This window comes from Solanum verrucosum, unplaced genomic scaffold (genome assembly GCF_900185275.1).
Source record: "Solanum verrucosum unplaced genomic scaffold, falcon-dt-bn FXZP01000102.1, whole genome shotgun sequence".
NCBI lineage: Eukaryota > Viridiplantae > Streptophyta > Magnoliopsida > Solanales > Solanaceae > Solanum > Solanum verrucosum.
This window is the reverse complement of record NW_026019930.1, coordinates 2,808,941-2,826,377: the sequence shown is the minus strand read 5'-3', so window position 1 is coordinate 2,826,377 and position 17,437 is coordinate 2,808,941. Positions and strand designations below refer to the sequence as shown.

General features: G+C 36.2%; 1 protein-coding gene across 1 annotated transcript; it reads right to left on the bottom strand.

Annotated features, from left to right (window-relative positions):
- Positions 1-265: 265 nt before the first annotated feature.
- On the bottom strand, positions 266-16,073 carry LOC125828929 (sister chromatid cohesion protein PDS5 homolog D-like). The gene is made up of 18 exons (XM_049508240.1): positions 15,933-16,073; positions 11,204-11,354; positions 10,821-11,027; positions 10,555-10,736; positions 10,019-10,145; positions 9,770-9,937; positions 8,408-8,998; positions 7,636-7,721; positions 5,408-5,459; positions 4,921-5,004; positions 4,727-4,812; positions 3,996-4,047; positions 3,404-3,487; positions 3,210-3,295; positions 1,875-1,926; positions 1,385-1,468; positions 1,238-1,281; positions 266-461 (listed from the first exon to the last, which is right to left on the bottom strand). Exons 2-16 carry the CDS (start codon positions 11,321-11,323, stop codon positions 1,403-1,405), a joined length of 2,043 nt encoding a protein of 680 aa, XP_049364197.1. The 5' UTR covers positions 11,324-11,354; positions 15,933-16,073; the 3' UTR covers positions 266-461; positions 1,238-1,281; positions 1,385-1,402.
- Positions 16,074-17,437: the final 1,364 nt, after the last annotated feature.

Genomic DNA, 17,437 nt, shown 5'->3' with positions numbered 1-17,437 from the left:
TTCTTTGATCTCTACACATTTATTTAACTAAAAATCAGATAGTATATGGATTTCAGATAAGTTACACTTAGACATACAATGAAACCACAACCAATTTGAAAATCGCAGATTCATAATTTGAATTTTATTGGTTCTGAATTCTCCAACATCAGTAATTTAATCATATACATATAAGCTGCCGAGTATTAGTAAACACCAGAGCAGCCTGTAGCTACATACAATAAATCTACAAGCATGACAAGCTCAGTTTTTGTTGCTGCTCATATATTCTAAGACTAGCATCTCATTTCTCCAATCAATTGGATCACATCCCTTAATGGTAAACCTAATTTAGTAGTTACACTTACATCACACTGCTTTATGAAAATTCTTCAAGACTTCCAGCAGTTGAGTTTTCTTCCCTATCCACAACAGAAATTTCCACTGATTCAGTGCCCTTCTACTCTGCGGTACTTTATGACCTGGAGATAAAAATTACAACTCGTTTAAGAAAAAACGTCGAATATTCAGGTTTGAATGCAGTACTACTGGGTACGAGTGTAACAAACAGAAAGACCTTTTGGATGAAGAGATGTTTGGCCCTGTCGAGGAGTTTCTTTTTACTTTCTTCATTTAAGACCTGCTCCAGTTCATCAAACAAAAACATATATAGTGTGCATGAAATACACTTAGTGCCTGCTTAAGAGAGATTTTCCTGATACCATGCTTGAAACTAAGAAATGAGAGTACAACCACGTTATCCCCCTCACACGGGAAAAGAAAAACTTTTGCCAAGAGTGTATGTTCTTAGATACTTCCTCTTGGTATACCAATTCTTTCAGGTGGTGTAACTAGCTTGAAATTTCAAACTTTGACAACATTAAGAATTTGCAAAGTGAATTATCTATTAAGATACCTTCTGGGAATACCAATTTCTTTTTGGTGGGGAGATTTGCTCTGATATGTCACATTTTGACAACATTAAGAGAAGGAAGGCTGGTAATTAGCCTCGACTCTCCAGGTAGAGACATGCATAGATAGTTTGTTTTGGGTTGACTTATATATATATATATCCAAACAAAGATTTACATAAATGGAAATTCTCTCTCTGAGCTACAAGTAGGACCAAATATATTGACATGACTAAGGTGATGTGCTGGACAAATCCTAAAAAAAATAATTTGGTATGCACAAGTGAAGCACAACAATTGAAGCTGGATATCCCAAATGTTATAACAAAATTAGAATCAAAACTTACGTAGCAGATGAAACAGCATGGCCTTGAAAGTCTAATCCATGGTCCTGTACAGATTGCACCAAAAAGAATAACATCAAAACAAATATAAATGCAACAAGAATATGAAATCTGTATGAGACAACAGTATATATCAGACGGGTAAAGAACCTTTTGAGTTGAATTATCCTAAAGCATCTCCCATCGTTCTTTATGTAGTCTCAATTTCTCTGCTTCACCATCATCATATACGACCTAAGAAGAGAAACACCAGAAGTCCAGAACAACTTTGGTCATTTAGAATTTTCAGGAGGAACTTTGGCAAAACATTAAAGCCAGTAAAACATGTGCAAGTTAGGTAAGATTTCTACTTCACGATCAATTTATATTTCCCTTCCTTGGTGGCAGATCATGAATTTGAATAGTTAAATAGACTCGGCTATTCCCTAGTTTAAGTGACCCCATTTGACACAACATGGAGATATAATTAATATTAATTAACATATAAGTCACCTGAAATTATTTAGATAAGGAAACATATGATACTAGGGTTCAAACAGATCTATAAATATGAATGAGAAGTGTTTAAACATAAACAGTAACTCAAAGAAAATTATGAATTTAGCGAGGCAATGACAAGGCTTCATAATAATCTCATCACCTTGTGTTTCCTCTCCACGGGATCAAAAGAAGAAACTACTCCCCCGTAAAACCTACAAAGAGAAACATTAAGATGAGAAAATGTAGCAGATTCTTCCTTCTGACACACCACGAGTCACTATATAGGGTTTCTGAACTACAGTCCAAACTGAGTATATCCACAGTAACTCATCAATTTTTACATTGTTATCTATTTCACTGTGTTATGTTTGCAGAGGAATTGTGAGCCAACAAGTACTTGCAAAAAGAATAACTCAAAATGAATCAAATATATATAATAGTAATATCGCCAGCAACATTAGCCTGTTTCGAACTTTCATACAAGAAGCAACCAACAGGAGAAATCTACCAAAGGTAAATACTATGATCGGTCAAATTGTAGTGGATGTTGGTTGTTTGATACGTGGCTGATCCTTTTGGATGGAGAATGAGGCAGAGAGGAGAAAAAGGAAAAGAGAAAAGGACCAAGTTATTGATACATTAGTATGAATGGTTTAGAGTAAATTGAAAAATGACAGATATTTTTTCACATACTTGTGATCTGAACAGAAAGGATACTTTAACTATCCTGTAAGCTACATGCAGAACCCATTGTAATCCATAATGCTTTTGTTAGCCTAGCCAAAAAGATGTAGCACAAGAAAATATCAGCTTTTTAGACAAACAAACTGCATTGGAAACTCAGGAACCCATTAACAACAAAAGGTTACAGTCTGACTCTGCCTATGACCGCCATAATATGCAGGGAACTCTGCTTAAAGCATCAAGGATCATGAACTAACATATACTTCATTTATCCTATTTAATGTGACACACTTCCCTTTTTAGCCTGTCCAAAATGAAATGACACCTTTTATAATTAGAATTTAGAAATAATTTAAATTTGAACTTCCCATTTTACCCTCTATGACATGATTTTATAGCCACAGAAAAATCTATGGCATGTTTTAGACGACAAGTATCAAAAACGTTCTTTCTTTCTTTCTTAAACTTCGAGCCCAATAGAAAATTGAGACATATACTGGGATAGAGGGAGTAACTCAAGAAATATTGAATGAACCAAGGAACAATGCAAGCTACAAATAAACACATGCTAGAATTCTTGCAATACCATTAAATCCAAAGACATAGGAGTATAAGTAACTGGAGGAACGAGGTTCTTGCACATATCCTAGCAGGCAAGCCCAATATTTTAGAGCATAAACTCGAAAACTGAAGGCTACATCAAGTGCTGAAAAGTGTGTGTGTGTGCAGGATGGTTGGGTGGGTGAGTGTGATTAGTACAACAAATTTACAATGATTTGCAGTGCTCACATCAATAATCCAAAGTACTTACTTTTCATCCAATGGCCACCAAACTTTTATTCTAGCGCCAACCAGTTCCTTACCATAATCTTTGATGGTACAAGTCCTTTTAGAATCCTAAAACAAAAAATAAGAACGACGAGTGCATCAGACATGAAAACACTTAGAACCACTTTCTAATACTAAATCTTTCAGAAACAATAGTATATCAGATGGGTAGAGAACCTTTCGAGATGAATTGTCTTCAAGCATCTTCCATCGTTCTTTATGTAGTCTCAAAATCTCTACTTCACCATCATCATATACGACCTAAAAATGGAAAAACCAAACAACACCGGTCATTTGAACTTTCAGGAGGATATTTTGCGAAATGTTAAAGCCAATAAAATATGGTTCAAGTTAGACAATGCTACTTCACGATCAGCATATTTAAGAACAGGGTCTACAACAAAGAGGTCCCCAAACAGTAAGGTTGTACCTGTATGTAAAAAGGGATTTACATGGCAGATCTTGATTTTGAAGAGTTAAATAGATTCGGCTATTCCGACCCCATTTGACTTAACATGGAGTTAGTTTTACTTGCAGGTATACTAACAGTGGTAGGAGAACTTTTTTGGAAACATATGTTACATGGGTTTAAACTGATCAAGGATGTTGAATTCTTGTTGTTGTGGGTTTAATGTACATGCATTAAACATTAAAATATATCCCGAAATGAGAAGTGTATAAAATAAAATGGAACATATAAGTAACTTAAAAAACATTCTAAATTATAGAAACAATGACAAGAATTTATAAAAATAAATAATATTGTCACCTCGTACTTGTTTGTCTCAGAATCAAAAGAAGAAATGACTCCCTCGTAAAACCTATAAAGAGAAACATTAAGATGAGAAATTGTAGCTAGATTCTTCCTTCTTATTCAAGAAAAAGTAAAATAAATATTGGTAGATACAATGATATGAAGAACAAAGAGATATTCAAAGTTGTGCGAACAATAATGGCATGAAACTCGGGGAAAGAGTGACACACTTCCCTTTTCAGACTGTCCAAAAAGAAATTACACCTTTTATAATTAGAACCTAGATATAATTTAAATTTGAACTTCCCATTTTACCCTCTATGACATGATTTTATAGCCACAGAATATCCATGGCATGTTTTAGACGACTAGTATCAAAAGTCATTCTTTCTTTCTTAAACTTCGTGCCCAATAGAAAACTGAGGCGTATATTTGGACAGAGGGTACTACTTAAGAAATATTGAATGAACCAAGGAATAATGCAAGTTACAAATAAACACATGCTAGTATTCTTGCAATACAATCAAATCCAAAGACATAGGAGTATAAGTAACTGGGAGGAACAAGGTTCTTGCACATAGAGCCTAGCAGCAAAGCCAATATTTTAGAGCATAAACTCGATAACTGAAGGCTACATCAAGTTGCTGAAAAGTGTGTGCGCACAGGATGGTTAGTTGGACGAGTGTGATTAATACAACAAATTACAATGATTCGCAGTGCTCACATCAATATTCCAAAGTACTTACTTTTCATCCAATGGCCACCAAACTTTTATTCTACCGCCAACCAGTTCCTTACCATAATCTTTGATGGAACAAGGCCTTTTGGAATCCTGAAACAAAAAATTAGAACGACGAGGGCTTCAGACATGAAAACACTTAGAACCACTTTCTAATATGAAATCTGTCAGAAACAACAGTATATCAGATGGGTAGAGAACCTTTTGAGATGAATTGTCTTCAAGCATTTCCCATCGTTCTTTATGTAGTCTCAATTTCTCTACTTCACCATCATCATATACGACCTAAAAACGGAAACACCAAACAACACCGGTCATTTGAACTTTCAGGAGGATTTTTTGCGAAATGTTAAAGCCAATAAAATATGGTTCAAGTTAGACAATGCTACTTCACGATCAGCATATTTAAGAACAGGGTCTACAACAAAGAGGTCCCCAAACAGTAAGGTTGTACCTGTATGTAAAAAGGGATTTACATGGCAGATCTTGATTTTGAAGAGTTAAATAGATTCGGCTATTCCGACCCCATTTAACTTAACATGGAGTTAGTTTTACTTGCAGGTATATTAGCAGTGGTAGGAGATTTTTTTTGAAAACAAATGATACAAGGGTTTACATGGTCAAGGATGTTGAATTGTTTTATAAAATAAGAATGACAAGAGTTCATAAAAATAAATATTCTCGTCACCTTGTGTTTGTTTGCCTCAGAATCAAAAGAAGAAATGACTCCCTCGTAAAACCTGTAAAGAGAAAATTTAAGATGAGATATTAGTAGGTAGATTCTTCCTTCTTATTCAAGATAAAGTAAAATTAGAATTGGTAGATACAATGACATGAAGTACAAAGAGATATTCAAAGTTGTGGAACAATAATGGTATTAAACTAATGAGTATACAATGAAACTCGGGGAAAGAGTGATAGAACATCGAGTAACAGAAACCAGTTCGAATTTATGCCTGACAGATCTACAACAGAGGCTACATTCCTGCCAACTCATAATGGGTCTGTCAGCCACAAAAAGAGACAGAATATAAAGGACTTTGAAGACCAAAATGCGATGATCTTTTGTGGTCCCATTGCTGTTCTGCGGACCACATTCCTGTCTGCAATCAAGAATAACATGTCATGAAGCCCATTTGCAAACCACATTTCTAGTTCTGCGGAGCAACATCAAGACCACACTTTAGGAAGAACTTAAGTGTAGCCCAATATTGAAATATAATTAGTATCTCCTAGTTGGTTTTCAAGAACTAGCTAAGATAAACCCGCTAAATAGTCAAGAGACATTAGTGGGCAATTGAGATTCCAAGGCTAACTACGTGTTCCATGTTTATTATTAGTTAATTATTTGTAATGTATCGTTCTTGATGATAATCAATTCCTTATTTTCCATATCTCTTGTTTTCCTTTCTTGCAAGTTCATTGATCATTTTACCTGCTTTCTGGATAGATTTTATCTTTATTATTTTTAAACAAAATCAATTGGTTAGCTTAATTGGTGACAATTCCATAACTAACTTGGTTACCCTAGTATATTGTTCCATGTGGGATTCGACCCCGACTCTTAGTTGGGTAAATTTTATTGCAACGACCATGTACACTTCTGTTTGAGAAGTGGATTATCATCACTCTTCTAACAAGATTGATGGAAGTTTATTATGAGAAGAGACATACCTACCGGCTATCGTGTTCAACGACCCAAATAAAGCATAAGAAGTACCATGGAAGGTCCTTTGGTGGGTGATGGAGGAGAAAGAAATTCATAATAAATATGTAAAATTCATAAAGGACATGTATGAAGGAGTTGTCACTGGCTTGAGAACTAGTAAGAGATACAAAGGAGCTGATTTTCCTATAACCGCGGGTTTACACTGAGGATCATCATTGAGGTACTACTTGTTTACTCTAGTTATTAATGAACTAACCAACATAATACTATGTGAGGTCCTACACCATTTGCTGATGAAATTGTGTTAATCGACGAAACCAGTAAGGGTGTCAACCGAAAACTTGAACTGTTTAGAAGCACTTTAGAGAGCAAGGGTTTTCGGATACGATGAGTAAAATTAAGACTAAATATATGCTCTTAACTCTAAAGTTTAGTCAACATGAGAAGAACTAAATTGAGGTGAATCTAGACTGGATTGACGTGCCTAAATGCAAACAATTTAGATATCTAGACTCTCGTTGTTCCAGAAGGATGAAGTGATAGATGAAGATGTTACTCAATAGAATTAAAACTGGATGATTTAAATGGAGAAATATTATGTGATAGATTTTAAGCTTTACATAATAATTATAAGACCGACAATGAATGTTGGGCCTCTAAAGTGCAACATATCCACAAGATAAGTGTTGCAGAGATGCGATACTAAGATGGATGTGCGACGATGCATAATTATATAAGACTAAAAATGACCACATTTGCTAGAAGGTGCAAGTAGCATACATTAAGGATTAAATGAGAGAAGGTTGCTTGAGATGGTTTTGTCATGTCCTACATGACTTCCAGATTACATAGGGGTGAAACCATAATGAGAGTAGGTCGCTTGAGATAGTGTGACTCTGCAGACAACTGCCATCACGTGGAGGCATGGTCTCCAAGTTTGAGCTCTGCTTACAGAATCTCAAGAAATACCGAATGAGCCAAGGTAGAAGACGAAGTTAAGGATAAAACCCATGCTAGTACTAGATCTATACCATCAATTCAAAAACTTATAGGAGTATAATGCCATCGAAGGAGATTCTTGCACATAAAGCATAGCTGGCAAGGCAATGTTTTAAAGAACAAACTCAATAACTGAAAGTTACATCAAGTTTCAAAAAGGAGTGTGCGTGCAGGATCGACGGGTGTGACAAGTACAATAAATTTACAATGGTGTTGCAGTCCTCACATCAATATTTTAAAGAACTTACGCTTGCTCCAATGGCCACCAAACTTTTATTTTAGAACCGATCAGTTCTGCACCATAATCTTTGCTCGTACGAGCGCTTTCAGAATCCTGAATGGAAAAATTAGAGCCACGGTGCTTCAGAATTTGAAAGCATTCAAAACCACTTTTTTCTTAAAAATCCTTTTAATCCCCTTCTCGTGACTCAGCCCGCCCCTCAACCTACTGGTTGAAGGTGGAGGAGGCTAATCACTAAGCTATTCTTCTCTAGTCAGGAGAACCACTTTTAAAACAAAGCGGAATTACCGTCATTTCTATGATATGTAATGAATTATGGAAAGATTGGTATCTGCTCAACTTCAAAAGAGGGAAAATATTTTTTTTGCAAAAGTTGTCACATTAAAGAGCCAGAAAATAGTTTCCGGTGAAGGGAAGTTCTTAAAAATCAGTGAAGTTGCAAAATGTAAGATACCAAATCAGTTTATGAAGCATTTCAACAGCTTACATCCATTCATACAAAGCTCTGATAATTGCATATATGGAGGTTACACAGATAGGAGATAAATCTACATATAGTTATAGATCAGTACCTCATGTTTCCTTGTAGCCAACTTCCTCCCGGATTTATAATTAGCACATTTGTTTATGTGATTTTCATCTTTGACTGATAATTTAGTAGCCTGTGCAGCTCACAAGTAAAAAAGAGAATTGCAAAAGGAAAATAATAATTTGGTCATTGCATAAATAAATTAGCAAAGATCTTGAAATAACTATTACTGAGCTGTACGGTTGTCAACCTTATCTCCAGATTCTTCAATATTAGTTGTTTTCTTCTTCTTCTTCCTCAGTTTCATTCCAAAAATTTGTTGCAGTGTTGGCTCCTTGTGTTCTTTGAGGTTTCCTTCTTCATTTTTTATGCTAGATTCAGATGTTCTCTCGGCGTCACAATCTGAAGCAGACTCATTCTTCCTTGAGTCGCTTCCTCGTTTTCTTTTGGCACATAGTGTGCGCTTGGTTCTCTCTCCCCAAGTGAGACCTAAATGAAGAGAATCTTTTTTCTGAACTTGGGATTGCGGCACATCTCCTATTGGAATTAACACAACCAGCTCATCATCATCATTTATCGGGATCTCTTTTCTCTTGGGCTGACACAAATGACCATGACTACCTGTAAGTTCATGACTTCCAGTCCCTTCCTGGTTTTCTTTTGGCACATTTGTTGCTGGTTGCACATCTTCTGGATTGACAGGTTTCATGATGTTTGTTGTACAAGTATCCTTTAGCTTCTCCCTGTGAGTGTCATCCTGCCGCGCTGGCTCACAACATTTAGCCTCAGATGGACCAACTTTTATGCGATGTACAGTATCAGGTGCATTTTCAGTTGCCATCTGATAAAAAAAATAAGAGAAGAGGAAATGAAAAAAATCTGCTAATGCTATTATCTATTCACAACTGAAACTGTTGTAGCATCCTAGTAATAATTAAACACAATAGAAGCACTTAGTCTCCTTGGCATCCCCTGCTCTTTGGGCTGAATATTGCATTAGAGCCAATACCAAAATCTTGTTAACTAAATGCAACACTAGAGTATATTCTAATGTAAACTGAGTGGAGTTATTCTAATGTTGGTTCTAACTCCTTTGAGTGATGTATGTTTACAATAAGGAAAAGTTCTTTAAAAACTGTATGTTTCTGCAAAGGGAAAAAATCTTTAAAAACTGTATGTTTCTGTAAAGGTATGGCATTTGGGTCTAACTAAACCCCAAAAGCTAGCTTATGAAAGGCAGGATAGCCAAGTTCATATAAGCACACCACTCCATTCACGCCCCCAACTGAAGCTTGGACCAGGAGCCCAAAGAGGGATGTGGTTGGCATTTATACAGAGCAAAACTGCGGTAATGAGACAGAGGTGCTAATTTTATCAACAATATGAAGTTACTGAGTATCTAGTCTACCATCGCTCACAAGAAAGAAGGAAAATACGACATTTTTAATCATGATGTTTATGCCCACTTATATGTGTAAATGAATGCTTGGATGTATAGACAATGAAAGTGAAGTATCAACATTAAACAAAGCATCATATCAATAAACATTTCTTTAGAAAAGCAAGCAGCCATTGTTTAGGTGTAGACAAGATAGTTATGAATAAAACATACCATTTCTTTTCCTTTTGGCATTTCATTGCATAATAAGGCAACCGTTTCAGCATAATCACCAGAATTTAAGCCCATTGACTTTAGGGCTTCTGCAAAGTAAGGTTTAACAATGGCAGCACAGTCTTTTAGGACTTCCTCCACCAAGTGTGATGCAACGGGTGAATCCATCTGGATAAAAGAAACTACTGGATTAGAAAAGTGCCAAAGAAATATTCTTAACAAAGAGGTTCATAGGAGATTGATTATTACCTGATTATCAATTTTGAGACTATCAAGAAGAAGCCGTAGAAGCTCTACTGAGATTTCATCACTGCCTTTTATGAGCCGAATCATGATTTCTTTCATCCAAGTGAATATATTATGAGGATGGTAGGGCCTTCATAGAAAATATAAATATTACTATAGCCAGCATCTCAGAGAAATATTATCTCTAGAATAACCTTATGCTCATACACTGGCGCAAAATGGCATGGTTTACAATGTCAACAGTCTCCTACATGCTTAGGTGTGACTCAAATGGAGTATATGCAAGCAACTGAATAGCACGTACGGTTGAGCAGTGTTTCAATGCATAAGCGTATTTCAGATAATATTACTTTTAATGGATAAGCAGTTAAAAATACAAAACACACTGCAACATCCTTATGAAATTTACATTTCACCCAAATTTAATCCGAAGGTAATTGACTTTGTTGTTGGAAAGAAACACACCGGAACTCTACATAACATTGAAGAATCAGAGAATAATGATAATATCCATGGAAAAGAGAATTTTGACAGAATACCTGATGACCTCGAGAAAGACTTTGAATATCTCGCTGATTAGCTTTTCATTTTCGAGGTCCAATACCACTGCACTTAACCTTACTTTTGCGAATATTTCCAGAACTCGGACCACCTTCCGGTAGCTGCGGCTAGTAACATCAGCTAACTTTTTTAAAGCCATTACAGTTTGCCGGAGAATTTCCTGACAAAGAAAATGGCCAGGGTGAAAAAAGGAAAAAATATTGATGTAAAAACAGAAAGATAAGTTAGAATGGTGTAGTTCTACCTCCATTTGTCTATGATCATTGTAAGGGTACTTTGGGGCATATATTCGAGAAATTTCAGTGATACAAGAAATCACTGAAACTTTGACATCTTCACTCGTATGCCCCAATAGATCATTCCTAACCAGTGCTTTCATTAAAGGTTGAATTGCACTTGTGGTCGAATCAAATGGGTCCTGACTTACCATTTTCAGTAAAGACTCAACTTTCTGACAAAGAAAAGGGGAAAACAGTAAGCCATAAATTGCATGAATTTAACAAGAAAAAAAAAGATTATCACTTCCATTTTCCAGTCCAAAATCGTTATAGTAGAACAGCAATTCCCACTTCCATCTCATTTTTTGTTGTGATTTCATCTCATTCAAATAAAAAAATTGATTTTTACCTGAAGAAGTTTGAAGAGCTCATCAATGGAAGAGGGAGGATTCATGAGGCTCATCCCATAAGCTGTGAACTCGTCTTCCATCTTTTTCCAGTCAGCACAGGAGGAGCCAGAACTAGCCATTGCCAGAAGAACTCTGTTTCAAAAACAAGAACTGTAGCAAAAATTAACACTTCAACAAAGAAATGCAGAGTAGCAAAATAACACTTCTATCAAGAACTGTAGCAAAAGTAGCATTTAAACAAAAGATTGTTACAAACTCACGTTTTTTCAATTTGCTTACTTGTATGCAATAGGAACGTTAGTACCTATGCAAAAGTGCAAACAGAGCAAATGGCCAAATGGGGAGTTACCACTTTCAACTTTAATGTTGAAGTGATGAGAGGAATTGACAGTTTTATCCTTTAAATGTTATTTGGAATTTGAGTACTTTGGGTAATGTCTGAGGTATAACTTTTTTTAAAATATTAATGTGACTTACACTTGTCCTACATGACATAAAACAATTCATGTGATATACTTTTGTCCTTTATAATAATTTATCTGAGATATTCTTGTCCTAACAAGGCAATTCGTGAGATACTTTTGTTCTAACATGATAATTCACGTGAAATACTCTTGTCTTAACATGATAATTCACGTGAAATATATTCGTCCTATATGACAATTCATGTGAGATACTATTGTCCTAACATGACAATTCACGTGAGATATACTCTTCCTACACAACAATTCATGTGAGGTACTCTTGTCCTGACATGACAATTCATGTGAGATACAGTAATCCTACATGACAATTCACGTGAGATACACTCATCCTACATGACAATTCACATGAGATACATATGTCCTTAATGACAATTCACATGAAATACACTCATCTTAAATGGTAATTCATATTAAATACACTCATCATATATGGCAATTCACGTGAGATACACTCATTTTACAACAATTGATTTATATTATTTTTTTTGAAAATGGTAACGATGTATTATATCACAAGAGTACATGGGTTGTACTCAAACCTTATATACAAATGCACTCTAGACACTCCTACTCTATTACTATAATGAGTCTAAAACATCAACTATAGAGGCAGTGTCATTTGAGTATAATTGATTACACCAAAAACATAACAACAAAATGCAGTTTAGTTTAACATCCTGCACACTATTTTCTATGCCTTCAAAACATCTGGAATTCCTTTCTTTCCAGATTGCCCACCATATTGAAGCAGGGATAATTCTCCATCTAGTTCTGTCTTTTGCAATGGCACCTGCCTCCTCCCAGCTGTACAATGCCTCAGTAACTCTCCTAGGCATAGTCCAGGATATGCCTTCAAGACTCAAGAAAATCCTCCAAAGCTGCCGAGTGTATTTGCAGTGTAGAAATAGATGATTTACAGTTTCTAAGGTTTCCCCACATAGGAAACACCTAGAGCATAAGGTTATCCCCCTTTTCATTACATTATCCTGAGTGAGGGCCGCTTCCTTAGCTAGGAGCCAAATAAAGCAGGAGACTTTGTGTGGGATTCTACACTTCCATATTTGTTTCCAGGGCCAGATGGGACTCTGCTGGCTTGATTGATCCATCAGCCTGTAAGCTGAATGCACTTTGAACTCTCCTTTATTGTTGCCTTTCCACCAAAGCATATCCTTATATGCTTGAAGTCCAGTAAAGTTTCCAACCAAGTTGAGGAATTCTGCCAACCTCATCACTTCCCAGTCATTTGGTTCTCTCCTGAAGATGAAATTCCACCCTTGTGGTGTCCATAGTTCTGCAATAGTTCTTTGTTGGAACATTGCCAGATTGTAAATATCAGGGAAAAGAGTTTCCAGGTTACCTTTCTCATGCCATTCATCCTTCCAGAATTTGATCTTGTTCCCATTCCCCACTTTCATCTTGAATTTGGGTTTAACTTCCTCCCATAATGCTCTTATGGACCTCCATAAACTGATCCCATAAGGTGTGGTCACAATCTTAGTCATCCAACTGTCTTCATTCTCATATTTGGCACCTATCACTCTTCTCCAAAGTGTTCGATTTTCATTTGAGTATTTGCACAGCCACTTCATTAAGAGTGCTTTACCATGTAGCTTCATATTCTTTATTCCCAGACCACCATTCTTCTTTCCAGTTGTCACTGCATTCCATTTAACTAGATGAAAGCCTCTATTCTCTTTGTTTCCTTGCCACAAGAACTTCCTTCTTATGCTGTCTAGTCTTTTAGTGATCCATGGTGGGATGAGGAATAGAGACAGCATGTAAGTTGGGAGAGCATCCAGGACTGAGTTAATGAGGGTCAGTCTGCCCCCTCTTGACAGGTACTGAGTTTTCCATCTGGCCAGCTTCTTCTCACACTTCTCTATCACACCATTCCAAATTTCTAAGGACTTGGATTTTGCTCCCAATGGCATACCCAAATATGTTGTAGGTAGAGTACCTACTTCACCCCCTAGAATTGAAGCTAACAAGTCTATGTTGTTGACCTCATTGATAGTATACATAGAACTTTTAGTCCAATTAATGTGCAACCCGGATACCCCTTCAAACAGCACCAGGATCACCCTTAAGTATTTCAATTGGTCTTCCTCAGCTCCACAAAAAATCAGTGTATCATCTGCATACTGAAGATGTGTCACCTCCAAACTTTCTGTATTTTCTCTAGCCACGTCAAAACCTTTTACCCATCCTCTCATATTTGCTGTCTTGAGCATATTATTCAACCCCTCCATAGTAATTAAGAACAAGAAAGGGGACAATGGATCACCCTGCCTGAGTCCTCTTTGAGTTTGAAAAAACCCTGCAGGGGACCCATTAATCAGAACAAAGAAGCTAACTGTAGAAATGCAGAAGCTGATCCAGTTCAACCATTTTTGTCCAAATCCCATCATCTCTAAAATCTTCAGAAGGTACTTCCAATTCACATGATCATATGCTTTTTCTATGTCCAGCTTGCATAGAATGCCAGGTTTCTTCTGCTTAATCCTGGAATCTACAGCTTCATTAGCAATCAACACTGCATCCATAATTTGTCTCCCTTTTATAAAAGCCATTTGCTGTGAGTCCACCAGTCTGTCTATCACAACTTTTAACCTTTCTGTGAGAACTTTGGAGAGTATTTTGTAAATGCTCCCTATGAGGCTAATTGGTCTGTAGTCCCTTAACTCGTTGGCTCTTTTTTTCTTTGGAATGAGTGCAATGAAGGTAGCGTTAAAACTCTTCTCGAAGACTTCTTGCTCATAAAAGTTTTGAAATGTGTCCATGATGTCTTTCTTCAGTACATCCCAACACTTGATGAAGAAACCCATTATGTACCCATCTGGACCAGGAGCCTTATCGGCTGCACATAGCTTTAGGCAATTTAGAACTTCATTCTCCTCAAATCTGCCTTGCAGGGACATTTTTTCCCCTTCAGTCAACATTGGACATTCAACATTATTATAAGAAGGTCTCCATTGATGTGTTTCTCTATACAGGTTCTTATAATATGCTATTATCTCCCATTCAATTCTGCCTTTCTCTTGAGTAACCTCTCCTTGTATCATGAGTTGATCTATATTGTTATATCTCATGTGAGCATTTGCCATTTTGTGGAAGAATTTGGTGTTCTTGTCTCCCTCCTTCAACCATAGTACTCTTGATTTCTGTCTCCATGAAACTTCCTCTTTCTTGACTAGCTCTTCATACTCAAGTAAAACTGCAGCCTTTTTTCTCATTTCCTCCACAGTGAGAGTTCTATTTTCCCTTTCTGTATCTAATTCTGCTAACTGCTCTAACAATCTCCTTCTTTGACTGCCCAGATTTCCACCCTCTTCTTGTTTCCATTCCTTTAGCTTAAGTTTCAGTGCTTTAAGTTTGCATGCCAAAACATAATCAGGTCTTCCTGTGTAACTGAAGGAGCTCCACCACTCTCTAACTCTATCCACAAATCCTTCTGACTGCAGCCACCAATTTTCAAACTTGAAGTAGCTTTTATTCCTCTCCCAGCAACCAGTAATCAACGCTATTGGTATATGATCTGAGCCCAGCCTTTGAAAAGGAATTTGTTTCAAATTGTTGAAAGTATCATCCCATTCTTTAGAAATCATGATTCTATCAATTCTGGAGGCTGCCTCTTGTTGATCTCCCTTAAACCATGTGTATGCAGCATCTTCTAAATGCAGGTCAACTAATTCCATGTCCTCTATGAAATCAGAAAACTCTCTCATTCCCTTAGTTCTTCTGTTGCAGTTCTTCTTTTCAGATATGTACCTAGATACATTGAAGTCCCCACACATTGCCCAGGGTCCCTCCATCAACCCCCTTACTGAGCTCAATTCTTCCCATACAAGTCTCCTTTCCTTGTAACAGTTAGGAGCATACACTCCAGATATATGACAGCTAAAATTCTGGGTTTGTGATTCAAATTTACAAGTAATGGTGTAAGAACCAATTTCCAAGACCTCCCCCATCCATGCCCTCGCATCCCACATCAATAAGATACCTCCTCTTGTTCCACTTGCTTTTAGACAGGCATATCTAATCCACCTGCCTCCCCAAATCTGCTGATTTATATTATTTATGACTTGTGTATTTACTTGTTTAACTTTATACTAATTTAAATATATTTATGTACATTCAAAAGTTAAAAGACATAAATATCAATTTGCAAGTTATAGAGGATGCTTATATCATTTTATATCACGAAACAAAATCAAACAAAATGAAGTGCAACGAAGGGTTGTACCTTAATTTTCGGTAACACACATCAAGAAATTTTATACAAACGAGGTAGGGGCCAGGTCACTTCCGACGTGGAAAAGCACCAGGTTGTTGAGAACCCGCCAACTCATCAAAATGCCACGTCACCCTGGGAACCTACTAGCTTCTCGGACCAACGAGTCAGGCTTGTCGGATCATCAAATTGGGAAAGGAATAACCCGGTTAGGTCGGAATTCGAACTCGTAATCGGAATACAATCGGAGCTCCACCAGGCAACATCGGCTTGATCAGCCAACCGCAACAACAGCAGAAATCAAGTCCGAGGAGAGTAGTGCACAGAAAATCCCTTAGCCGATTCTCCGAGTCGGAGATGAATTTTCCGTTTGGGGAAAGGAATGGTTCCCGTGCTATGTTGTTGATGTCACTCTCCTTTTACGGCCTTTTTTCCCCTCAATCTCATCTCTGATTTCACATCCTCTTATATCTCCGCTGCCTCAGAAGTTGTGCAGGTAATTTGTTTGTTTCCGCTGCCTCAGAAGTTGTGCATCTTTTGTCTGCGCTGCCTCAGAAGTTGTGCAGATGATTTGTTTGTTTCCGCTGCTCGGAAGTTGTGCATCTTTTGTCTCCGCTGCCTCAGAAGTTGTGCAGGTAATTGGTTTGTCTCGCTGCCTCAGAAGCTGTGCAGGTAACTGGAATGTAGCAGTTTCTATTCATAATGAAGATCTGTATTCGGATATGAACTCTTTCAGTTTTGGAAAATATACCGCTTATATTATACTAGATATAGGACCCCGTGCCAGCACGGGGCCCAATATATATATATTTTTTTATTTTAATTTATGTCATATTATGAAATTTGAAAAGTTATTGAAATTTTTATATGATTTTAAAAATATTTTAAATTTTTAGCTATTGTGATTTGTAGTACTCTTTTTTAACATAATTTTGAAAAAAATATTTATTACTCTGTTTGTTCTAATTTATGTGGCACACGCAAAATATTAAATATTAAGCATTTTTTATATGTCTCTTTAATATATTAAGTTGTTAATTATTGTATTTTATTGTACATTTTGAACCTAATTTTTTAATACTATATGTTATTTGCCATGTCCCAATTTATGTGGCATTAATTGATAGATTTGTTAGAGTCGAGAGATTTATTTTGTTAATTATTGTAATTTATATTTTTTTTTCCGTCAATTTCAAATAATATATGTTGTTAATTGATAGAATACTTTTAATGTAATTTTTTTTAAAAAATATGTGTGACTCTCCATGTCCCAATTTATGTGGCACATGTAAAGTTTTGACAATTAACCAAAATTTTAATACAGTTAAAAAAATATTTTTAAGTCGTTAAATTTTAAGTAATAAGTAATTTAAATTGTTGTATTATTTATTACAATTTATAATACTTTTAAAGTAGTTAAAATATTGTACAATTTATTATGATTTATAACACTTTTTTTTAAAATTTATGTCATATTATGGAATTTGAGAAGTTATTGAAATTTTTATATGATTTTA